The sequence below is a fragment of the Caretta caretta genome, chromosome 8 (genome assembly GCF_965140235.1).
Source record: "Caretta caretta isolate rCarCar2 chromosome 8, rCarCar1.hap1, whole genome shotgun sequence".
Lineage (NCBI taxonomy): Eukaryota > Metazoa > Chordata > Testudines > Cheloniidae > Caretta > Caretta caretta.
In genome coordinates, this window is record NC_134213.1 from 77,576,674 (window position 1) to 77,602,998 (window position 26,325).

The window sequence follows — 26,325 nt, forward strand, 5'->3', positions numbered from 1 at the left end:
CTTCCTTTTGATGTGGCCTTTTGAGGGGTCTCAGCTTCTCCTGACTGACCCTTCTTAGTTTGTCCTCACTTGGGTCAGTTCCTGGACCCAAACCTTCAATTAAGTCTATTAGACCTTCAAATGTTAGGGTTTGCAGTCTCCTGGCTATTTTCTTAGAGGCAGTCTGGAGCAGGGCTTTTCCTCCTTTTCTATCCCAGTCTTTTTTGCCTCCCTTTCCTTCTCTTTACTCTCCACTTTATAGCAGGTCTTGTTTTCTCTGTTGGTTGCAGCTGTGGGTTCCTGCCTCATTGCTTGTAAACAGGAGGAACTCTCCTCCTTCCCCCGTATATGCTCACTATGTGGGATGTAGATCCCCTTACAGGATCTCATTTATTTTGGTGCACACACTCCTTCAAAACTGGAGGTTAGCCTTGGTCTCATTGGATTGCCTGACGTAGACTTTGGTGACCTGGTACTTTTCTATGGAGGCACCAACTTGTGCTCCATAACAAGCTGGGGGGGGGGGGGGAAGTGGAGGGGAAGAGATCCGAAAGTTCCTTAACAGCTTGATTTTCTAGGAAGCTGAACACTCTGTCAAGGTTCCTTCCTCACTCTGAACTCTAGGGTACAGATGTGAGGACCAGCGTGAAAGACCCCCTAAGTTTATTCTTACCAGCTTAGGTTAAAAACTTCCCCAAGGTACAAACTTTGCAGGGAAAAGGAGCACCTCTGTAAAATCAGGATGGTAAATATCTTACAGGGTAATCAGATTCAAAACACAGAGAATCCCTCTAGGCAAAACCTTAAGAGACAAAAACAGGAATATACATTCCCTCCAGCACAGCTTATTCTACCAGCATTAAACAAAATGAAATCTAATACATTTCTAGCTAGATTACTTACTAATTTAACAGGAGTTGGAAGGCTTGCATTTCTGATCTGTTCCCAGCAAAAGCATCACACAGACAGAAGAACCCTTTGTTCCCCCCCTCCAGATTTGAAAGCATCTTGTCCCCTCATTGGTCATTTTGGGACATGTGCCAGGGAAGTTACCTTAGCTTCTTAACCCTTTACAGGTGAAAGGGTCTTGCCTCTGGTCAGGACAGATTTTACAGCACTGAATACAGAAAGGTGGTTACCCTTCCCTTTATATTTATGACAAGCTCCCACTAAGTTTTGATTTTTTTTATAATTATGTTACTATTTGAACCAAATGTGTCTGCCTGAATCTAGTCTACAGATAACCTCAAAAAACTTTAAGTATGAACTTTCCAATTAATCTCAAAAAGGTGATAAGCCTAAGGATCATACAATATTGTTAACTACTTCACTCAAATCACCTAAAAAGAGAGACCGTTATATAAAAACCTGAACAATTTACTGTGAGTGGTCTCTCGTTTTGTTGTCAAAAGTGAGACGAGCTTCAGAGTGTAAGACCATTTTCTTGACCCTTACCAACCAAACCCCTTGTAGCAGGCTCTTAGGGACCTGAAATAAGGATGGAGAATTGACTTTTCTGAAAATTGGGAACAGTTCGCAGAAGACAACATCCTTCTACAGGCATCTGCAGCCCTTGGGTATGTCACTTCCTGACCCACTTCTTGCTTGTGCACTTTAATATGATCTTTCCCAATTTCAGTCACTGCCCCAGAGCAGTCACAACCTTGAGTGTCTGACCAGTAAGGGGGCAACTTGGTCCCAAACAGCCAATGAACTAACTAAAGACGCCACATAATGACTACCACAGTTAGCCTCATTGCATATTCTGTGTCTGCTCATGCTCATGGTATTCCCGCTAGCTCTCATCGAGAGTATAAACAGTAGTGTTACCATGGTAACATGGGTAGCAGCAGTGGAAGCATGGTTTACCACCCATTTAGGGAACATTACTGCAAATCTTCTGGACTACAGCACAGCACTACCAAACCTCAGGATCTGGAGAACTGGAACATCAGCATCCTCAAAGGTTCTGAAACTCAAGTTACTCCTCACTCTGCCAAATCCTTATTGCCACTGAGTTCAGGTGACATCTTCCATCATCACCACACACTAGGATAAATCAAAAAGCTAGGCACTTGGAGTCAATTGCTTAATCAGCAAAACGACTAAGAAACAAGATGACAATAGCTACACCTCCAACCTCTGAATGCAAGATATTCAAATTATTTTGACAATGATATATATATATATTTTTTTTTTTTACAAATAATGGCCATACTGAATCAGACCAATGGTGCAACTAGCCTATTATCCTGTCTTCCAACAGTGGCCAATACTGGGTGCGTCAGAGGGACAGAACAGGTAATCATCAAGTGATCCATTCCCAGCTCCTGGCAAACAGAGGCTAGGGACACACTTCAGACCATGGTTTTGCATCCCTGACCATCCTGGCAAATAGCCATATCCCCCATGAACTTATCTAGCTCTTTTTTGAACCCTGTCATAGTCTTGGTCTTCACAACATCCTCTGGCAGAAAGTTCCACAGGTTGACTGTGCGTTGTGTGAAGAAATACTTCCTGATCTAATTTGGATGAAGCAATTAACTTTGCTTGTGTCAAGGAGATCTGGTTCAATGCCACTTCTAATCCTGCCCTAGCATAACTAGTACCCAGAGGATATTTTCTATGTCATAAATTAAGACAGACCCTAAAATGCACTGGGGGAGGTGGGGTGTGGGAAGAGAGATTAGCAGTACTGATCTCCTAATACCCCAGAAGCAGAAAATTCTCCACCCAGAACCACACATTGGAATGCATCCCATATGTTCTGTGAGGTGAAGAACAAGGAGGAGCATAGGACTCCTAGCAGCGTATAGACCTCAAGATAGAAAACTCTCAGTTCCCCCCAAAAAATGACAGAGTGCTGCCCACTACAGTGACAGAATCCCTCAGATTCCCAGTATTCTCTGATCTGAACTTCCACACACAAAGTATACAACAGTATTTTTGCTCATGGCCCATGTAGAAACCATCAGATTTTCCCAGAAAATCTCCAGACCCACACATTCAGCAGGCTGCGTGCTGAATCTTATAGTCAGCTTAGAAATGGACATGAGACATATCTTCTAGTCTAACCACCACCTCATCCAGGCAAAAATCAGAGCCTCACCTTCTTCCCACCAGGATAACAGAAATGACCTTGAACCCTCTAGACTTTCAACTCACCCTAGGAGAATAAACCCCCAAATACTGAAAGACAAAACACTGATGAGTTAGTACAACAGTACAATCATCACTATCATAGATGCTTTAGTCCCAAGCCACCAACTCCTTCCATGCTGACCAAGGTCACCACAGTTCAGATGAACAACAGAAATTGAATCACATAGGCAGAAAGTGGAGATCACCAACGGCACCAAAAGCATTCCAAATCCATCTACCAACTGTAAAAATAATTCTTACAGTGGAGTACAGGTGTAAAGAGCCTTCTATGGCTCTGTAATCAACACAGCAGAATCAGCTCTGAACTGACTAATCAACCCAGGCAGTCTCAAACAGACCATTGTGAAGAGCGAATCAGCATACACTGCTGATGAATACAATTAACTAACTGAAAAAGAAAATCCCATTCCTGAGCAGATCATATTATTCAGTCTGCCACCACTACTAAGTTTTGCCCCACCATACATGCCAAAATGAAGAAGCCCTAATAAAATATCGCAACAATGAGTCCACCAGACCCAGGCCCATCATGACTGGTGAAAACCAACCAAAAACAACTATACCCACTATTAATAGAAATAGTCAGCACCTCATTCAGAGTACCCCTGCCAAACTCCTTGAAAAACACAATAGTTTCCTTAAGAATCTATCACTTAATCCTGAAGACCTTTCCAACTACTATCCATTTCCAACCTCTGATTTGGTGTGCTTACTGCAGGGAAGAAGACAAGTGGGTTTTAACCAGGCTGCAACTTTATTCGTCAAGTTACATTCAAGGTTCCCATTGGGGACAGCCCAACGCAATCACTTGCACCCCATTGATCCTTTGTCAATTCTTGAGTCCTCCTTGTGGTGGGAGTCTCCAACACTGGGAGGGTCTCTGGGTGCCTCCAGTCACTCACTAGCATCCTTCCTCCTTTCAGGGGTTGAGGAGAGAAGGGACCTCAACTCCCAGCCAGTACCCCTGTCAAGTGATTGGCATAGGGCCATTTGCCCCTAGGAGCTTAGACATGATGCCCACTATGTTACTGATTTAAGCTCCAAATCCAAAAAGGTGAGTTCTTGCACTGGGCACCTGCCATAAGGAGGTGCCAGCATCAGTTTGACTGCATCCACCCCACCTTGCATGGGCTACCTAGGAGTTTGGCCAACCCAATACTGGGATCACCCAGGAACAAAATTGGTACCTATATCAGAGAAGTATATGCCATCCTCTCGATACAGCTCAGCCACACTCTGGGCTGATAACCAAGCCATCTCTGGACTACAACCATGCTGATACTTCCTCCGGGCCCTATCCGCCTTTACGTGGATGAATTGTGGTCTGCCTATGGGCCAGCATCTCCAACCATACTATATCAGCACCAGGTATCATGTCCACCAGCTGTCCAATATCCTGCTTAGCTTTCCAAATCAGTTTGAGCCTGGAACATGTTCACAGGTTGTTCTCCTCTAGGTGGATAAAGAGGTCTGGTGTATCCTCATCAGGCATCAGCCCATGCAAAAGAGGCATGAGCTGGTCCCAGCAATGCCCCATTTGTCATGCAAAGACAAAATAGTGTTCAGCCTGAGGCCCAGCTGCAAGCCTCTTCCTAAATTGCATGCTCCCTTGCAAGTCCAGTGCACAACGCTATGCCCACAAATCCAGCCTTGGGAGTGCTCCAGAACATTTTACATGATAGACATGGTGAAGGATGGATTGTCCATGTCCTGTAGCCTGGACCTCTGATGTATCCACCCAACTGGGAAGCTGGTGTTGCAACCCCTATCCGGAACAAGTGGGAGCCATACTCTCCCAGTGGGGAGCTCAAGAATGACAGCTCCATTTAAACACTCCCAGAAACTGGAATTTGGTTAGGAAGGAACAGTCCCACTTGCAGGAACACGGCATCCTCACCGGGTGGCCACTGAGCCACATATGCTTGCAGTGCCCTTACAGGACAGGTTCCCCTCACCAGAGTGGTGCAAAGCAACAGCCTCGCCCATCCCAATCTGATCATTTTTCAGCTTGAGGATCTTAAGCCATAGAAAATTACCTCCCCACAGGACAGCCTGCAGTTCAAGAGACTTCCTTGAAGAGCCTCCTTTGGCCAAAGGGACCAGCTCACTGACCTGAAAGGCACCAAAGAAAGCCCACAGAAAGGCTGCCCTCAAAAGTACAGCCTCCCCCGCACCCCAACCCACAATCAGGAGCAGACCCAAGGAAGAACCTCAACTAACAGCCTATGGACCTGTAAAGTGACTGGCTTCCTGACATCACATTTTTATGGCTGACTTAGAACAACACTTCCTCAGCTCTCGTCCCCTAACGCCCCTACTCTACTTGCGCTATATTGATGACATCTTCATCATCTGGACCCATGGAAAAGAAGCCCTTGAGGAATTCCACCATGATTTCAACAATTTCCATCCCACCATCAACCTCAGCCTGGTCCAGTCCACACAAGAGATCCACTTCCTGGACACTACAGTGCTAATAAACGATGGTCACATAAACACCACCCTATACCAGAAACCTACTGACCCCTATTCCTACCTACATGCCTCCAGCTTTCACCCTGACCACACCACACGATCCATCGTCTACAGCCAAGCTCTGCGATACAACCGCATTTGCTCCAACCCCTCAGACAGAGACAAACACCTACAAGATCTCTATCAAGCATTCTTACAACTACAATACCCACCTGCGGAAGTGAAGAAACAGATTGATAGAGCCAGAAGAGTTCCCAGAAGTCACCTACTACAGGATAGGCCTAACAAAGAAAATAACAGAACACCACTAGCCGTCACCTTCAGCCCCCAACTAAAACCCCTCCAATGTATTAAGGATCTACAACCTATCCTGAAGGATGACGCAACACTCTCACAAATCTTGGGAGACAGGCCAATCCTTGCCTACAGACAGCCCCTCAACCTGAAGCAAATACTCACCAGCAACCACATACCACACAACAGAACCACTAACCCAGGAACCTATCCTTGCAACAAAGCCCGTTGCCAACTGTGCCCACATATCTATTCAGGGGACACCATCACAGGGCCTAATAACATCAGCCACACTATCAGAGGCTCGTTCACCTGCACATCCACCAATGTGATATATGCCATCATGTGCCAGCAATGCCCCTCTGCCATGTACATTGGTCAAACTGGACAGTCTCTACGTAAAAGAATAAATGGACACATATCAGATGTCAAGAATTATAACATTCATAAACCAGTCGGAGAACACTTCAGTCTCTCTGGTCACGCAATTACAGACATGAAGGTCGCTATCTTAAAACAAAAAAACTTCAAATCCAGACTCCAGCGAGAAACTGTTGAATTGGAATTCATTTGCAAATTGGATACAATTAACTTAGGCTTGAATAGAGACTGGGAGTGGCTAAGTCATTATGCAAGGTAACCTATTTCCCCTTGTTTTTTCCTACCCGCCCCCCTCCTCAGACGTTCCTGTTAAACCTTGGATTTGTGCTGGAAATGGCCCAACTTGATTATCATACACATTGTAAGGAGAGTGATCACTTTAGATAAGCTATTACCAGCAGAAGAGTGGGGTGGGAGGAGGTATTTTTTCATGCTTTGTGTGTATATAAAAAGATGTTCTACACTTTCCACAGTATGCATCTGATGAAGTGAGCTGTAGCTCACCAAAGCTTATGCTCAAATAAATTGGTTAGTCTCTAAGGTGCCACAAGTACTCCTTTTCTTTTTGACATCACTCTGTGCCCGGCAGCCAGGGCCCAACTCTCCAGCATCCTGCAGACCATAAATCCCTGGCAGGTGTCTGGATGACCCACAGACTGCAGTAAAAGGGCACCCGAGATAACTGCCAAATTTGGAGTTTGGTATAGACCAGGCCCTGGGTAGACCCACAGCCTCCCCAATGCCTGGAACTCCACAGATGTTACTGTGTAAGCTAAAGAGGTGCAAAGTACAAGTGCTCCCTTAGCCACAGATACTGCTTCTAGCAACCAAGATTCCATAGGGCTGCCAGCATCTGTTTGGGCACCTCTTTGGCCTTCTGTGCTAGTACTCTGAATCAGTTGACTCAAATTCCTGGCTGCTGGAAACCAGCGAACAGGAAGTGGCCCTGACCACAGGGTCCTATCCTGGCTCCAAATCGTATGCGAAATCCCATGAGTCCTCAAGCCTACCCAAGGAATCCTGTGGCATCTGGAAATCTCACAGGACCTGGCCCATCCTGTCCCTTTTTCCCCTCTTCCATTTTGGGAGCAACCAAACTCACCCCTTGCTGAGCTCATGACCTTCTTCTGAAGAAAGTAGAGGTAGTAGTAACCACTAAGCTCCATACAATGGAGCCAACATGCAATGTCAGCCAACATCCTGGATGATTTACAGTCAGGATTCAGACCAGATCACAACACAGACACATCCCCAGTGGCACTAAGAGACCACTTCCTTATGGCCACAGACACAGGCAAGGTCCCCATGCTCATACTGTTGGATTTCTTGCAGCTTTTGACAAAGTAAAACCAACAGATACTGCTAACTTGCCTACTTGACATAACAGGAGAAAATGGCACAGCGTAACAGTAGCTGGTGTCACTCTTCTCCAGCAGAGCTCAGCGTGGTGCTCCTCTTCTCCAAAGGCCTTCATCTGCTCAGACCCACAGATATTCATACCATCTCCCCTTTTCATAAAAAATTACCATTTTTACTTATCAATCTTACAGGGGTCAGCTTATAAATGAACTGGCTTATGATCGAGTATATACAGTAGTTAAAAGTGGTGTCAGTGTTGTAAGACCCATTCATAAGCCAACCCTATAATTCAGGGGTCGGCAAACTTTGGCTCCCAGGCCATCAGGATAAGCTGCTGGCGGGCAGAGACTGTCTGCAGGCATGGAGGTAAACTAAGTAAACAAACCATCCGGGCCCGCCAGCTGCTTACCCTGACGGGCTGGGACAGCAACTGGTGGGGAAAGTTGGGGGGGGGGGGTGAGAGGGTCAGGGGAGTAACCCCTGTGACCACTCCCCACATGACCCTACCCCTAGCCCGGGACCCCCATCCCCCACCCCATCCCTTAGCTGGGGCCGGCCGGGGAGGATGTCTCTGGCCTGGCCGGGCGGCGCATGCTCCGGCGGGTGGGGCCGGGCGGCATGGCCGCAGCCCCGGAGCTGCAGTTGCTTCAGAGGCTGGAAGGAGAGCAGCGTGGCCAGAAGTGGAGAGACTCTGGCTCTGCCTCTTCCCTTCTGGCTCTGCTGGCTCTGCTGCCTCTTCTTGCCCCCTCTGTTGGGGGGAGGGGCTGCATCCCACCTCTCCCGCTCTATACCCGTTCATAAGCCAACCCCCTTCTCTGATGCTTCCCTTTTTTACTAAAAAATTCAGCTTATGAACGAGTATATATGGTAATCTCTCAAAAAAATAAAAATCTTTGCAACAAATGATAAGAAATCCTCCTTCAGACAGAGCATTTACCCCCAAAAGGGAGAACCACCAGATACTCCATACAGTTCACTAGAGACTTTACTCCTGTTCTTGATTTTACAGGGAAGGTGCTCAGATACTACAGTGATGGTTGGTAATATAAAACCATCCACAAGATCTTACAGTTTGCTGTGTCTTTTAGTTTTGCTTTGCTCCACAGTTCTGAGGCAGAAACGCAGTATATTGCCACTGTTGGGATTAGATTTCCAGTTTGGTCCTCTTCTCCAGAACTGGTGTACTGAAAGTGCATTGGTTTCAGAGTAGCAGCCATGTTAGTCTGTATCCACAAAAAGAAAAGGAGGACTTGTGGCACCTTAGAGACTAACAAATTTATTTGAGCATAAGCTTTAGTGAGCTATCCGATGAAGTGAGCTGTAGCTCTAGAAAGTTTATGCTCAAATAAATTTGTTAGTCTCTAAGGTGCCACAAGTACTCCTTTTCTTTCTGAGAGTGCATTGTGATCCAGCCTCTGAGGGAGGAGCCTCTGCCATTATGTAGCAAACCCCTTAGCTGATTATAGGAACAGTATTAAGTGGCACCTGGCCCTCCTTCTCCACAAGAGAAGAGCCTTGTATATTGGAGTGGAAATACTATATGGTAGAAATTAGGACTCAGATTATATAGCACCCCAAACATGATTTAGTTCAAATATGATCCCTTGACTTTATTTACTTATTTATCTGTTTATTTAAAAGTTCTTCTATACTCTCCTCAAAGAAGCAGTTAACATGATTTATGCCAAGTTTTTGGCACACTGTTTATATTAGCTTGAATTGGCTATGCATCTTTGCTCTTCACTTACATAAAATTCTTCTTTTCCCAATCAGACTATATGATAACCAGCAAAACTTTGGAATAAACCTTGTTTTGTTTTAATATTAAGTAGTATTGTATCTGTTTTAAAAGAGATCCAAAACTGTAACCTTCCATCTCATCCTGAAAGACACTCAGGATGCCAAGACTGGTCACATTTGATTAATTTAATGAATAGTGTCAGGAATAAAAATGAAGAAACCATCTTCTTGACGAATTATGATTGCAAGTGAAGTTTTAATCATTCTGAAACTGCAAAGTGTTAAAAGTTATCATTCTTTGATTAAAAACATTAACTTAATATTAGCTTATTAGCAATAAAACTCAAATATTGAAGAAAACCGTCTCCATTAAAGGAGATTGCAGAGTCCTAAATGGGCAGCAGTTCAAGAATGCTACAGCAGTAGTCAGACATGTACAATTTACAGTACTCTTTACTTTTCTAGTGCTGCTGCTAACTTTAGAACATCTCTAAAACCACTGCTGATCTAAACATCATTCAGTAATTATGTCAAGTAATAAAATAAGTATATAAGCTACTTGACTGAAACATACCCCTTGCCTTTTCCCGAGCTCCTTTCTTTCTAAAAGCTTTATCTAGAATCTGTAGCTTAATGCATTTTTCCCACTACACACACCTTCATGTATTTAAGGCTGGCAATCAGCAGCATCTTATATCCGTTAATGTATCCCCACAATTCTAAAATATAAATTTCTTTTCTAAAGGAAATATACCCAATTTACTCAGCCTTTTCCTTCTAATATCAATCTGAGATCCAGCATCACTAAGAGAAACAATAATCTTGTCTTACCTTACACACACTAAATCTATAGAGAAATCTTTCACTGAAACAGGTCAATGCAAAAACAACATTTTTAAAGCTTCCAGTTAAGCTTAGAAATTAATACAGTATAAATAATAGGCTATTGGAAAGGCTATTGATTGTTTTAAATATGGTGCTTCTAAAACCATAAGCAAAGGCCAGACTGCAGATTTGCAATTTTCTTTAAGTTTTCCAGGGAACTTCTTGATACTATGAGGTTTATAAAACCTAAACCAGTGATAAATTACTTTTATCTTACAATGTGTGATACACATTATAAATTATGAGCATCAGCAATTTAACACTAACTTAGGGAGGGGGTGTGACCTTAGCATTTAGCCCACAAATTTTATCAAAACTTTTAAAAATAATCTATTACTTTTGCTGAGAAAGAAAAAAAAACCTACCTTTGCATTGGCTTGGAGAGTTGATGTCACCTAGGGAACAGAGCACAGGGATGGGATCAAGGATTTATCATCTTATTGGCCACTAATATTCCATGTGATTTAGCTTCTTCATCTGTAAATTGGAGTTAATGTTATTACTAACCCACTTTGTGGGGATGCTATGTGGATTATGTTTGTAAGGAACCGTGGGACATGAAAAACATTGAGCATCATTTTGCTCTGCTTACCTAAAAGCCACATTCTAGCCAACAGAGATGGTAAAAAAGAAATCCTACTTGCAAAACTCTAATGGAATCACTGATAACAATCATGACAAGTAAAAAAGACCCAGGATTGACTGGGGCCATAGAGTGGGGGAAGAAAGCCAATATTTTGCTAAACAGAAGCCAATAAAACAAAAACTTAAAAACAATATTTCAATAAACAGATTTACTTGAAACTAACAAGGGATTTCTGTACCAATATGCTGTGGAGTTTTCGCCAGGCTAAGCATCTAAAACACGACAACCATTACTGCACACAGTTGTCCAAGGAAGGTCTAATCAGTATCTTATACAATCACTCACTCATGCCACAACTGAGCATACTATATTATTGTAGACATGAAACCCAGGATTGTTTGTTTTCTTTAGTGAAGAACCATTTAAAATATTTGTTATTCAATAACTGATAAATACGATGAAAATGTTTTCATATTCAACTGTAATACCACTTCTTAGCTCAGATACTTCATCTTTATGAACTGCATTGGACAACAGTGCTACCCAAGTTACAAGAACAGTCAGGCCTGGAAGGGAAAAAACCCACATACTTTCAAGGTCTACAGTGAAAGAGTTCTTGGGTCCTAAACGTCCATCCTGAAGTTTGGCAACAGTAGCTCTTTCCAACTCCAAAAGTTTGATGTTCTATTTATTGTGCATCTTTTCTGCTTCAACAGCGCACTCATCAAGTCAATTTTCTTTTCACTCAATGACATAAAATTCACTGCCAAAAAGCTTCACTAACACAGTTTTAAGGTTGCCCAGTGCTACCTCAATGCCTTTCCACAATGTGGCTTTAACACAAACCTCTGAAAACCTGGAAATACAGAATTACTGTAATGTCTCCCACACCATATCATACCCATATAAATTTAACTCTGTCCTTTGGTCACTGGCAATAGACACTGGGACCATGCAAAGCCTGACTTCTCAAGAAAGCCTACTATTTTCTGTGTTGTGTCCAACACAATTCTACACTACGCCATCATGCCTCTTCAAACACTCAGACCCTCACTGTGTTAGGTGTAACAAATTACCAGACTTCCCATCTGAAGGATATGCAACTGCAGCTAGAGTTTTTCAGGGACCTCTTTTTTCTGGTGTTGCTATGCAAGAGATCCAAATAGGTGAGATAAGGAAATACCTTTTTTTTTTTTTTTTTTTTTTTTACAGAACTAGATTCTTCACAGCCCCTCAAAACAAAACACAGAATGAGTAATCTCAGAAATCTGCCACGGACAGGACTTGAACTCACAATATGTGGTTGTTGCTCAGATTCAGTGTCTTTAGTATCTTCCCCATAGCGATCCACTGACTGATATCAGGCATGCCGCTATGCCAGAGGTGGGCAAACTATGGCCTGCGGGCCCCTCCTGCCCGGCCCCTGAGCTCCTGGCCTGGGAGGCTCGCCCCCGGCCCCTCCCCTGCTGTTCGCCCACGCCCGCAGCCTCAGCTCACTGCACTGCCGGCACAATGCTCTGGGCAGCGGGGCAGTAAAGCTGCAGAGCCCAGCCTGACCCAGCGCTCTATGCTGCATGGCGGCGCGGCTGCAGTGCCGCTAGCCACCGGTGCTCCAGGCAGCACAGTAAGGGGGCAGGGGAGTTTAAGGGGGCGGTCAGGGGCCGGGGGGGGAGGGGAGGCGGCTGGTGTGGATAGATGTCAGGGTGGTCAGAGGGTGGGAAACAGAGGGATTGAATGGGGGCAGGGGTCCCGGGAGGGAAGTCAGGAAGGAGGGGGGGGTTGGATGGGGCAGCGGGGGGCAGTCAGGGGCAGAGGTTCCGGGTGCAGTCAGGGGACAGGGGGTGGTGGATGGGATAAGAGTCCCGGGGGGGGGGGTGTCGGAGGCTGGGCCACACCTGGCTGTTGAGGGAGGCATAGCCTCCCCTAATGGGCCCTCCATACAATTTTGAAAACCTGATGCGACTCTCAGGCCAAAAAGTTTGCCCGCCCCTGTTCTATGCACTCTTACTCGCCACAGAGCAGTAGTCCCAGGGCATACGTGTAAATCATTGTAGTGTGGATCCCAAACATGCCAATTTGAAGAGCTAGAATGAACCCAAAACTTTTAAAATACCCTCTGCCACATTGGGCAAGCAGTACTGGATGCTAACAGAGGTCAAAGTCAATCAGATAACACTTGGGGCTGAGGGAAAGGGGAGGGGATGGACGGACAGTGCAATAGTTTGAGCCATAGGTATGAGCAAAAACAAATAATAATAATAATAATAATAATGGAAAAGTTTATGACAAGGCTTTTTTCCCTCCCCTGTGCTCTCTATCTCTGTAATCCTTAGATAAAATGATCCCAAGTTTACACCAAAAAACCTACCCTGGGCCCCACTAAAGCCCAGAAATGTTCAAGACAATCTGAATATGCATGTGGATTTTAGAACACTTTGGAAAAAAATCAGCTTTTAAACAGAAAAATCATAGGTCAGCTTTAAACTATAATACAAGGGTCACAGTAAGCAAGGGCTACTCCATAATATTACTAAAATTCCTGTTGAACTACAAAGCTTTGTTTTGATGTGCTAAAGAACTTCTCATATACTTTCTATTTTGCCTGTATCTAAAATTTTTAAGTTATCTACTTTCAATTTCTCACTGTTTCTCCCAAAAAAAACCATGGCACACCACCTTCAATAAAAGCCAGCATGATTACTGGGACTTCTATTTTATAATCAAAGACTATGTTAAAAAGAAGCTAAAGTTGAGTACATATGAGCAATATTCGGTATAAAAGTTGCAGGTAGGTTTTATTATTCCAAAACCAAGCGTAAACCTAGAAAATTCAGAGTTAAAGTTCAAATTAAAATCAATCCCCACATCTTAAAGTAAAGAAATGCATAGTTATAATAAAACATACAACCTTACCTGTCCTGTTGCGACACTATGCAACAGCCACACAATTTTAATGTACGACAGTAGATCTGACTTTTTTTAAAATTGTGTCAGTATAAAGCATAGTTAAGATGTTTGGATACCCTTATATTTCCATGCCTACAGAAACTTGTGACATGGAACTTTCTAAAAGATCTGAACTATATTATCTCTATCAATATTTGTACATAATAGTAACTTCCTCAAACAACTCCCATAGACAGTTTACACAACTCTATTTGTTCAGTGTGTCTTACTTGATTCTTTGTAGTATTTACACAAGAATACAACTACACCTTAAAATGAGAAAGTGCCTATTGCTCTGATAGATTTCCATTCCTCCACCCCACCCCTTAATATACCTTTGCGCCTGTTTGCATGTGGAGACATTATCTGAATCACTTAGTCCAGAAACATCTTTCCACCTCGGGCAAATATCTGTCACATTAGTTTTGGTACCTACTTCCTTTGGTAATTTAACAAACAAGCACACAGCAAGGATGTAATATATGCATTTGGAATGTTCATATACATGTAGTTCTCTTATGTCTATAAAGGCAGTGTGCAAAACATGACCTCTTAAAAACTTCTGAATATCAACTTCTACAAATTTCGTCTAAAGAGGTATATCAGCACTTATACTTAGAGGGTTGGAACAATATTTTTGGTCTCACTGCCCAGCACACTTTAATTCTGCCACCTATTACTTTTAATTGATTTATAATCCAAATTAAAAGTTACTCTTTCCAACCTGGTACAGTTGAAAACACTTTTGTAATGCTAACTCCCCCCACACTCTTCTGTGATCAGTTCTGAAGCCATGATATGCAAGCACATATACCTGATTATGCACATATTACTAATTTCTCTCTTACTGCTCTAGATCTAAGTTTCAGTTACACTCTTTTTCTTGTCACCCAAAAAAATGCTGCCAGAGAGTTATCAAAAGAAATACCTTTCAACTTGAACAGGAAAAACACTGTTACTGCAACACTGAAAATAAGATTCACTCATAATTTGAAATCTATAATCTTTCTTACCAACTCTTCACAAAGAAAATGGTTTAAAAAAATCTTCAATAGGATCATTAGTTTGTTGTAAAAACTTCAGTAAACTACAGAAGTACAAACAGCAGCCACGAATTAGACCCATATTTTCCAGCTCCAGACACCATATCCTCAGATTTGTACTTATTCAGGCATCAAGTAAAGAGTTTGTCTGTCTCTAAGTACTGTAACAGAATCTACAGTAAAGGAAATTGAGATTTCTAAAAAACAACAACACAGGACTTCAGGCAAAAAGAGATCATTTTAGCTAATTAGTCCATATATACCCTACAAATTTCGGCCAGCATAACAAAGTCAGTAGAGATTGTGAAGAGGTGTTATCCCTGACCAACACCTGTGCTGGCAGAAGTCCTTAATGTAGACTCATTTATATACTGGCAAACGTTTATCCTACTTCACTCAGTGGAAAGAGGAGGCTGGAATTAGCTATGCAGGCAAAAGCATAGTTTTGCTTGAATAAACTACATCTACATCTTCTAGTGTACATATGGTCTTAATGCAAGGCATAGGAACATGCATCTAACTTCAGCAATGTCATTAAGACGGACAAAGACTAAGTAACACTTCCCTCCTAGGTTTCAAAGTGGTAGCCGTGTTAGTATCCTCTCATACTAACTGGCACAACCCATAGTCAGTGGAGTTGTGCAAGGATGTATCTTCATCTACCCTACCAAATAGGGCCCTACCAAATTCACGGCCATGAAAAATGCATCACGGACTGTGAAAGCTGGTCTCCCCTGGTCTTTTGTGTGCTTCTACCCTATACTATACAGATTTCACGGGGGAGACCAGCATTTCTCAAATTGTGGGTCCTTCCCAAAAGGAAGTTGCGGCCGGGGGGGGGAGGGGGGGGAGGGGTGTCATAAGATTATTTTAGGCGGGTTGCGGTATTGCCATCCTAAGGGTAGCAGTATCACAAGCCGCCGCTTCCCCCGCACCCACACACTGAATAACCTTGAGACATTCTCCCCCCCCCCCCCGCCACACACACAACTCCTTTTTGGGTTAAATTTCAGATTTAAATAGCTGAAATCATGAAATTTACTATTTTAAAAATCCTATGTCCGTGAAATTGATCAAAATGGACCATAAAGTCGGTAGGGCCCTAGCCATAAACATGAAGAAAATGAGTGTCTAAATCTATACACTCAAAGCAGCAGCATCATCAGTAACAGAAGTGAATAAGATATTCTTCTCATACTATTTCAAAAAATATAAGAAGATTTAGGAACTTCTTGAATGACGCATTGTTCAATGGACTCCAACTTGAAATCCAGTCATTTAAAAGGGATAAATAACCTCCTTCCCAGTTCCCATGCCAGTTTTATTTTATTTACACCATACTTTTTTAAACTTTCTCTCTTACCTGTTGCTGCTTAGAAGACCCACATAAATTAATGTGTATGTAGATGATGTTCTCATGCTGCTGCTAATAAATATACATAGTGCATATAAACCAAATTAACCATCCACCTGGAGTTTGGCCAAATTTGAAGAAATTAGGTTGTAACTAAGCAAAGTTATTAATTATTGTAAACATTATTAACACAAGAAATTCAGAGTACAAGTTACACTTAAAAGAAATCAAAACATGTTAAGATACACAGGCTCAGTTATGGTTGAAAAATACAACAAATCTATTCCCTTCAAAAACCACTTTAATATAGTCTGTGACCACAAATACTAAAATACTTTAATCATAATTGTATGGTTATTGGATGGCATTACTATATGTTAAAGGAAGAAGAGATAAGTGGTCTGTGAGAAGCATAATTAAGTTTCCTGACCTTTGTGTATGCAAAATTCTCAATCTTAATTTTTATTAATTTTTTTCAATAATAAGATCACTGATTCAAGGAAATGAAACTGAAGACAATTTGTAAGTCATCTGCTTTACATGTCCCTGTCAATCTATCACCCTCAGACCATCCAGCATGTTTTTCCAAGTGTTTTGTTGGCTTTATGAAGCCTCAAGTTCTTATGCCACAATAAAGCAGTTTTTAATCACTCATTCAAAGTGTTATAAAATCAGGCATATGAAATTAATATAAAACTCAACCTAGCATCATTTTTAAAAAGTTAATCTAAAACTTATGAAAGAAGCTAGCTCAACTATGTTAGAAACTAAGCCCACTATTCCCAAAAGTGGTAAAGCACAGGTAGTAATAATTAAGCTTCAACACACTATTCAAATGTCTCATTCATGTTCTGCAGGAAACATCCCTAGAGGTGAAAGTCCAGTTTAGTCTCTATTCTCATTCAATCACTGGCACCTTAGCGAAGTAGAGCAATGAAACTACCAACTAGTGCCAAGTGCAACAGGCGTTTTGGTGATAGGGAAAAATTAGAGACCACAGTATATAGTCCACAATGCTTGGTCACTATGAACCTGAGGCAGATGTGAAATGATGTTTTAGGCCCAGATTCAACAGTTCATCCCTACTCATCAAAGCACTTACCCATGTATTTATATGCTTTGCTGAACTGGGGATTTAGAGATGAGATTGCCTATCCCACTATTAATCCCTTGAGCCACCTCACCCTCAACATGAAGTGCATGTACAATTAGTTTTTTATAAGGAATTCTCCTAGGGTATTTTGAATTCTACCATAATGAATCCCCAATCTCACAATATACAAAACTGCTCAGATGGTGGAGATATTATGAATGTTGTGAATACATATCTGTGTCATTATTGCCCATTACCATGTAACTGGATGCTGAACAAAAGTTAAAGCAACTGTCTTGGATCCAATGACCCAGGAAGCACCAACTACCGCTGAGTAAAAGAAAAGGTAGCCAAAAATTATAATGTTAACAGGTCAGCTGACAGGACATCAGTTCAGAAGGTGTCTCAAAACCAACATATCAATAAAACTACACATTTAAGGATTATTTTTGTCCCATTAAGAACTTTTCCAGCTTTTCAAAATGTTTAAAGAGAATCAAATGTTAATTACAATTAAAGTGTATCTTAAACCCAGACAAGCAGAGAAATTTAGAGTTAGAGCTGGAAGTCTTCCCTAAGCTCACCATGTTATGGGAACAGTATTCAAGGATCTGAGAAATAGTGGGCAACTCTACAGGTACTTCAATACCTATGACACAAAAGGATGGTCAAGGGCAATTTTAGCCTTCGCTGTGAGTTGTTTTTTGTTTTTGTTTTTTTTAGTTCTGTAGGAACAGAGACAAATAAGTTATTTGAGGGTAATCTTTTATAGTTTAATTTCTGAAATAAGTATACTATTCAAAAGAGAGTAACTAGGATACTTGTGCAGTTTTAAAATTCACTCAACTATTTTAACTAAGTTTGAGTAAAAATAATATTTAGTTCTTATACAGTGCTTTTCATCCGTAAATCAAAGTGCTTAATAAAGGAGGTCAGTATCGTTATCCCCATCCCAACTGAGGCACAGAGAGGTGAAGTGACTTGCCCAAGATCACCCAGCTCCAGCTGGCCAGTGGAAGAGCCAGGAATAGAACCACGGTCTCCTGAGCTCCAGCCCAGGGCTCTAATCCAAAACATAAACACTCAATATTCCATTTCATTTAACACAAAAATAATTTTATAGTACTCAAAACAGTGTACAACTTACTTCGAAAATAAGTCAGTTATTTTCAGGTACTACACGTGTCATTGATACCCTGGCCAACCTTTCCCCCTCCCAGTCACATTCATTTTTAAGTGTTCTTCTCCCATGTAGAAGTGTGGAAAAAAATAAACACAAACATAAGAAGTTAACAGTACAGGAAAGTGATATACAAAATGTGCCATTAAGTTAACTGAAAGGATTATTTTTCTCCGCCATTCTGTTATGATAATGTTCAGTGTCATTTCAAAAAATAAAAACACACTTCTGTCTAAATTAACTTGGTAATATCCTTTTAACTTATTGCCACTTGGAGGTAAACATTTAAAATGACTTATGAAAGGTTTCTGTTGTGAAGTTTAGCCTGGAAAGATTGCTGGCAATATAGTATCTGATTAGTAAATCGGGTAACAGGGCTGGCTAGAAGACTTCATCAAAATCAAATTTCTATGAAAACATGAAACATTTTTTCCTTTATTCTGCTCAGGTCCATAGGAATACTCCAGAAAAAGACATTTACAAATTAAGTTGTTATTTAGGTAAATATACCTGTTCACATGTAAGACCCAATTCTGAAAAAATGTAAATAATTTACTAACTGCAGCAGCCCAATTTGAAGAAAATGGAACTCCTCAACATACTAGGCTATGGCCTGTAGTATTAGTGGAATTAGATCTTAATTCTTTGCCACTCAGTTTAAATTTAAAAACTGCTGCCAATAATATACTTAGGATATGTCTACACTATGCAACTTTTAGCAACAGGGCTGTCTCACTACAACCGTGTCCCAAAAGGCACACAGCGTAGCCGCTGTTTATCAGCTCCCCAGCTCACAAAAAACCTTCCATTCCCAATGAGCAGCGTTAGCGTTGTCAGCCGACAAAGTGCCGTTCACACCAGTGCTTGTTGTTGGCAAAACTTTTGTCTTTCGTGTGTGTGTGTTTTTTAATACCTCTGAAAGATGAAAGTTTTGTCGTTCAGTTGCCAGTGTAGACATAACTCAAAAGAACAAACTAAGGCTAAGTGCTAATAGGTGTTTGGGGAAAAATTTTGAATGAATATGAAATTTAATTATCTAAATATATTCTATAACATCAATAAAAGGGGTTTCAAGAGCAAAATCAAAGCCTGTACCTCTAAGGACCAGGTCCTATACACAATTAGCACATCAGTAACTTTACTCATATAAATTCTGTAGTCCAATTTAATATGCATAAGTAAAGTTATTCACATGCATAAGTATTTTCATTATCCAACTCTGTATTAACTTCTTAATGATATGGCTTCTGTTAAGCTTCACCACTCTCAAGGAAGCACCAGTAGTCTGAAATAGGCAACACTTCTTGTACAAATTGTAAAATTTACAATTAGAAAACAGAACACTACACACAAAACATCATTTGTAATAACTTTCTCCCTGTGAAGCTGAAGAGGGGAGCATATGTGGATGGCTTACGATGCAGATGGTAGATATTTGGAAGGGAGGATTGTGTTTTATTTTAAACATATCTGTTTAAGTTGTGAAATAGATGATGTTCTATATGTAAGATACAAAATGTCATAAAAGCAGGTTTTGCGTAGGCTTTTAGTAATTCCTGTCTTTCTCTCAAAATTACTACTACTGTTTATGTAGCACAACAGGAGGGAGTTATAATACTTGATTTATACCTAAGTGATTATTCTTCCTCACCCCTATCACTCTGTAGAAGTACCTGAATTGTGTGACATGAAGGGACTGTCTCTAGAGGTAAAAAGGTAGTTTGTTTTCCATGACTTTGGCAGTGTCATCTGATAAGCCAACAAGAATGCCAAACAGAACCTATTATGAAAAAATCTGACAGACCACCAAACTCATTTCACATATCTTCATTTGATAGCTATGGATCTGTATTTCTGACCTTTGACAAATCTGAACCAGCAACCTAGAGACAAGTGCAAGATTTTTCCATATCTCATTAATAATTCTGTAAACAATCCAGTACTCTTAACTTTTTTGTATTTTACTGAAGATGGATATAGAAAATTAAGGTACCAACTGAAATCTATTTTCCTACTTACTTATGGAAACCAAAAGAAACTAAGTTTAATTTCTTTTAAAAAAATCAGATATACAGTCAAACCTTGTGTTTGCTATATAAGTGTCCAGTTAATATGTCAAAGTTAGCAAAATCTCTCTTTGTAAGTCAAGTTCATTTCGAAACAAGCGTATTTGCTACAGTAACTGCTGCATCAGTTCCTAGTAAACCGTACTGTCAGCTACTTGTGAATGTTTTCGCCTTATCATGCTCATTGTATTTTGCCAAGACTGAAGTATTGTCCAACAACTAAACATTACCTTCTAATTACAAAATTCTAGCAAATACTTAGACTATACCTGATTTAGGTAATGCTTTGAATCTTTACTGTAAGATCAGTTGGTTCTATGCATTCTTTTAACATTTTCTTAATACTCTCCATTAACACAGATATAAAATATTTTACAGCATCTTGTAATGATGTTGCTGTCAGAGAAAACAAAGTTGTAGATTTTGTTACTGAGAAATTCCAGATTACCAGCAAACACACTGGAAGCCATAGTTTATTGTTCTCTCATTCTTCAATTCCTTACTCCACATAGCCGAATCCCAAGCTAACTTGACTAAAATACAGTGAAATGTGACTCGGGAAAACACAAGGCTTTAAAAATGGTCTTTAAAGACTGAATGAAATTACAGTGGAAACTGAATGAGACATTTAGAGTGGTCGCTGTATGGGACCTTCAACAGGAAATCTGTCAATTTCACAAAAATGAGTTAGAAATCGTTTCAGCCAGTACAACTGCTCCCAAGTTTTCTTGTCAAAAAACCCACATGAACAAAAGGAGAGTATCTTGACTACCTAGGGAAAGTTCTGTCAAATACACAAAGTAAAAGTAAAAATAAATTCTCCAACCCCTATCAGTTACAGTAGTTTTAGAGGTTACTTGTAGGTAAAAAATGTGCCAGTGAATTAAAGAAACGTGAGCGCAACTGTGCACTCCTGATGTGAACTACAGTTAAGTGCCTTATACTGGAACCAGCTCAAAGAAAAAACTTTCATGTACATGATTTAATACACCTCATTACGTCTTATTTTAAATAATAAGAGTGGTGAATTCAAAATTCTAATATGCAATTTTTCCAGAAAAAATAAAAATCTAATAAACCACGATTTAAGTGAATAATATAAAAGGATAGGAAAATGGGATATAAAACTAATTATATAACTTTCACAAAGTTGTCCATTCTGATATGATGACTCCTTTCTATATTTTGCAGAATTGACAGAATAATAAATTTAAACTTCATTTGGATTTCCTAGTTAATATTGTAGGTTTCCTGTATTGACAGCTAGCTTTACATATATTGGTACATATTATATATTACTACTAGTAGTGTAGAAAATACAGAAGACACAGGATTTGTTCCACTCTTGGTTTTTCCACAAAAAATGTCACTGTTCTCGACTATGCAGTTCTGCTACAAAGTTTTCTAATAAATATTTCTAAACAAATTCAGTTTCACCTCTATTCATATTCACTTTTTTGTATATGTAACATTGTGACAACCATTTAATTAAACAGCCACAGGGATGTTTCAAAAACGTCACACAACTTGGGTATCAGCAATATCAAGTTTTATTAAAACACTGAGTTTATAAAAGGTCAGTACAAACACTTTCTATAGAAAGTCATGTTATGAACCAGCAATTGGAGTTTAACTTTTGAGCTAGTACCCTGCCTTTAGTCTTGTTCTCATTATAGGCAGTAAGTCAATAGGCAGATCATGTGCCAAATCCGGACTGCCAGATGGTTTTGAATGGACCACAACATTTCTTATTTACTTATTATCATTATTGTTACTGCGGCGTGAAAAATGTTTCTCTAGAGTCTGGACCTTGACTATACCTTGACCAAAAAATATGGACCATGACAAAAAATAATTGACTACCCTTGCAGTAAGTAAATGAATTATGCTCAATATTCATTGTACATTCTTTCCGTTAGACCAGGGGTGGGCAAACTACAGCCCGCGGGCTGGATCCGGCCTGCCAGCCATTTTAAGTCTGCCCTTGAGCTCCCTCTGGGGAGCAGGGTCTGAGGCTTGCCACGCTCCAGCTGGCGCGCACGGTTGGGAGCCGCTCCATGGCCCTTCTCCTGTGCTCCAGTCAAGAAGCAGAGTCAGGGGCCGCTCCACACGGCTCCCGGAAGCAGCGGCATGACTGCACTCCAATGGCCCCCTCCGGCATTCCAATGGGAGCTGCAGGGGCAGCAGACAGGACAGCGCGTAGAGCTGCCTGGTCACACAGTCAGGTAGGAGCTGGAGAAGGGACATGCCACTGCTTCCGGGAGCTACTGAGGTAAGCGCTGCCCAGAGCCTGCACCCCTGAGCCTCTCACCACGCCCCAGCCCTGATCCCCCTCCCACCCTCCAAACCCCTCATCCCCTGCCCCACCCCAGAGCCCGCACCCCAGCCGGAGCCTGTACCCCAACCCCCAGCCCTGATCCCCCTGCCCTCCAAACCCCTTGTTCCAACCCAGAGCACCCTCCTACAACCCAAACTTCTCATCCCCAGCTCCACCCCTCTCCAGCCCAAAGCCCCCACCCCCAACCAGAGCCCTCACCCCCACCCCAATTGTGTGAGCATTCATGGCCCACCATACAATTTCTATTGCCAGATGTGGCCCTCGGGACAAAAAGTTTGCCCACCCCTGCCCTAGACTCTTAGCAGTAAGCACGTACATACTGTAAACATCACTACTATATTTTAAAAAATTACATGCAAATTACTCAAAGTAAAACATCTTCCTTTCAGGCATCTTTTGTTCATTTCCACTCAAATTACATGCTTTCCAGTTACAGACTTTTTCTTTAGCTTATTATCCTATTACTAACTTGAAAGTGATATTCAGAGTTGCATCTTTGCCCTATAAAAACTGTAACGCCTTATTTTGTATCGATTTAGTAAAGTTCTGAAGTCTAAACAGAGGCTTGGGGAACAGGGGGCAAGAGCTACCAAAATCCATTTCCTAGTTGAGAAATAATCTAACATGCAGTAGAAGTACACAGCAAGTCTACTCTAAAAATCTCTATTTAGTCTTGTAGTCAAAACATATTGGAGAACTGTAACAGTTACACTGTTCATAGTCTAACTCCATACTTCACACAAGTCAAAGAAACTGGCCTGTTTTCAGAGAGGCTTGGAAATGACAAACAGCTGCATTTTCATAACATTCTACCAGTTATTACTCTATAACTAAAGAAAAGAGTTCTCTGAATGCACTGAGCTACATTTATATCTGTCCATTTTCTTCTCTGCATGGATTATGAGTCCAAAGCCTACATACAAGAAAAGCTGCATCTGGTATGATCATCAAGCACTTCAACGGGAATGAAGAAACAAAAACAAAGAAAAATACTTTCTATTAGAAAAAGACTGGAATTAGACCTGACTGGTTCCCTGCTGGAGAGAGCATTTGAAAGTGACACAGCTGAAAAAGTTGCTCTACTTCACATCCTCTACTATGCATAGGGTGCCCAGCACTGACTAGCCAATTACGTTTATTTCCTTCGATGAACCGACTCGGGTGTTTGTAAACATAGCTTGATGTGCACCTTGATGGGCTGAACGAAGCGAGGAGGAAAAAGGGAAATCTCGGCAGCGGCACGTGGAAGAGAAGGGACCTCACACCACTTGCACAAGGATTTCAGGGGCTATTAATCTGTTTGCGAGCTCGAGCCAAGGCTTGGAGAGGCCGTTTCAGCTCACTCTCAAACAACCTGCCCAGAGGGGGGGGACGCTTCCTGAGTCACTCCGGGCATTAATCCGGGGAGGGAGGGAAGCGGCTCGGGCCAAGAAGATTATCCTCCGGCAGCGCGCGCTAAGCAGGAGCCCAGACGGGGCTGGGGGCCTGGCGGAGGGGAAGGCGGCTGCCCCAGCTGGGGAGGGGGAGGAGAGAGACCAGAGCCGGACCCAGGCGGGGCGGCGGAATGTGACGGGAATGGGGTGGGGTCCATCCCCTCAGCACCCGCGGAACCGGCCTGCGACAGGCCGGGGGGGAGGGTCTCAGCATCCAGTCTGCGGAGCGTTGTGCCGCGGGGGCCGGGCCTGAAGGAGCCAGGGGGCGGTTGGATTCTCCAGGCAGCGGGGCTGAGACGGGACGGGACCCGGCCCTCGGTGGCAGGAGGCGAGCGGGCTGCCCGCGGCGGCCAGAGCCCGGTCACTGAGCGACCCCGGCCCCGGCCCCGCTTACCTGGAGGTCGGTGAGGAGAATCTCCCTCTCCGCCGTGTTGGACGCCATTGCGCTCTGGTTTGAACTCCGCACCTGGACGTTGCTGCTGCCGCCGCCGGGGAGGGGAGGGAGGCGGGTCCGGGTCCGGGACTAATCGGGGGGAGGGGGCGCTGAGTGCTCAGCCCGGGCGGGAGGCTGGGGGATCCGGGAGGGGCAAGAACCCCCCCTCTCATGGGGGTCGGCGCGAGCGCGGCGCTGCGCTCCCCGGCTGGCTGCCCACCCGAGCTCCGCTTCCCCCACCCTGGCTCCTCCTTGCTCGGCTCCGGCAGCCCTCGGCCGCCGCCTCCACCGCTGCTGGCTGGGGCCGCCCGCCGCGGCTGTCGCACCATTTGGCTGTCACCCTGTCGCAAACGCGTCGCTGCTTTGCGGCTCCCTATGAGCACGTGATGGGATGGGGGGGTGCAGGTTCGTGGGGAGTGAACCCTACAGCTTGCCATTTGGGGCAAAGCGGGAACGGGCCGAGGGTAGGGGCCACCCCCCCGCATCGCTGTGAAGCGGGAAATTGGGAGGAGATGGTGCCCCCCATTGTTGCCAACTCGTGATTTTTTGTTAGGTTTTTTTGCGGGAAGCCCTGCGTCCATAAATCCCCAGCTCCTGGAGTCCTGTTACTACGTAAACCTCTCAGCTTTCCTAAATTTCTAATCTTCATGGTTGCAGTGAAAAGCTCGAATCTTGAAGCGCAAACAACAGATAGTCCAGTAGAACACCACCTCCCCTCCCCCAATATTATTTTTAATGGTGATTTCAGGAAGCCTGACTCAGGATTTATGACCACTTGGATTTGACAATACAGCACACAAACATAGCCCAGAAGGAGGCTGAGGGGCAGTTCAGTAATATGTTTGATATATAGACAACAGTGTTTGTGCCTGGATTTGGGCAGGAGAGGCATCTCTGCCACATTTGGGGATTAGGCTCATTCACTTATCCTCATTGCCTCCCCAGGTCAGAAGGAATCCCACTTTTAAACCATTTGTTTCCTCCTCCCTGCCACTAAGGCCTGGTCTACAGCCAACACAAAGTTGCTCCAATCTACCTGCAAATATGATTTCAAACCAGTTTAGTTAAGCTGATGCCAGGCCAAGTGTGGATGCTGGGTTACAGCAGTTTAGCTTGTTTCAGTAAATGTAGTGGCTCAGTCTAAACTGATCATTACCATTTATGAACTAATGGAAGTGTGTCCACACAGGGATTTGCCCCTATTTAAAATTGCTTTACAAATAGATTGTTAGTTAAGCCAGTGCAATGTATTTGTATAGACAAGGTTTAAGCATAGCTTGTATACTCTAGAACTGGAATTTATGTTTTCACAGATATAAAAAAGTCAAACAATAAATTACAATGACTATTTCCAGGCTGGGCTTGCCAGCAGAGATTGGCCAGAACAGCTTGAGTGTACTCATACTACTGCTGCTGAGCAACAAGGAAGCAGCAACACTCCCCAGCAGAAGCTGGCATGGGGTGCAAAAATGTGAACATGCGGACTGTCTTTCTTACATAAAAACAAAGCTGTCAAAATAGTTCTACAGTAATCATATCAATCTGTACCTATATTTTAGGGGTATCTTTATAGATAAG

At 42.5% G+C, this 26,325-nt stretch overlaps 1 protein-coding gene across 4 annotated transcripts in view; it reads right to left on the reverse strand.

Moving 5' to 3' along the window:
* The window catches only part of PKN2 (protein kinase N2), a 137,783-nt gene extending 112,721 nt beyond the window's left edge, over window positions 1–25,062 (reverse strand). For 2 of the 4 annotated variants that reach the window (XM_048861359.2, XM_048861360.2), the window contains exons 1-2: window positions 24,709–25,062; window positions 10,641–10,670 (exon numbers count right to left, since the gene is read on the reverse strand). In XM_048861359.2, the coding sequence (XP_048717316.1) occupies window positions 10,641–10,670; window positions 24,709–24,756 (78 nt within the window). In that variant the 5' untranslated portion in view covers window positions 24,757–25,062. The remainder of the gene's footprint in view (window positions 1–10,640; window positions 10,671–24,708) is intronic. The other 2 variants (XM_048861355.2, XM_048861356.2) reach the window with 2 other exon arrangements.
* Between the last annotated feature and the right edge of the window lie 1,263 nt (window positions 25,063–26,325).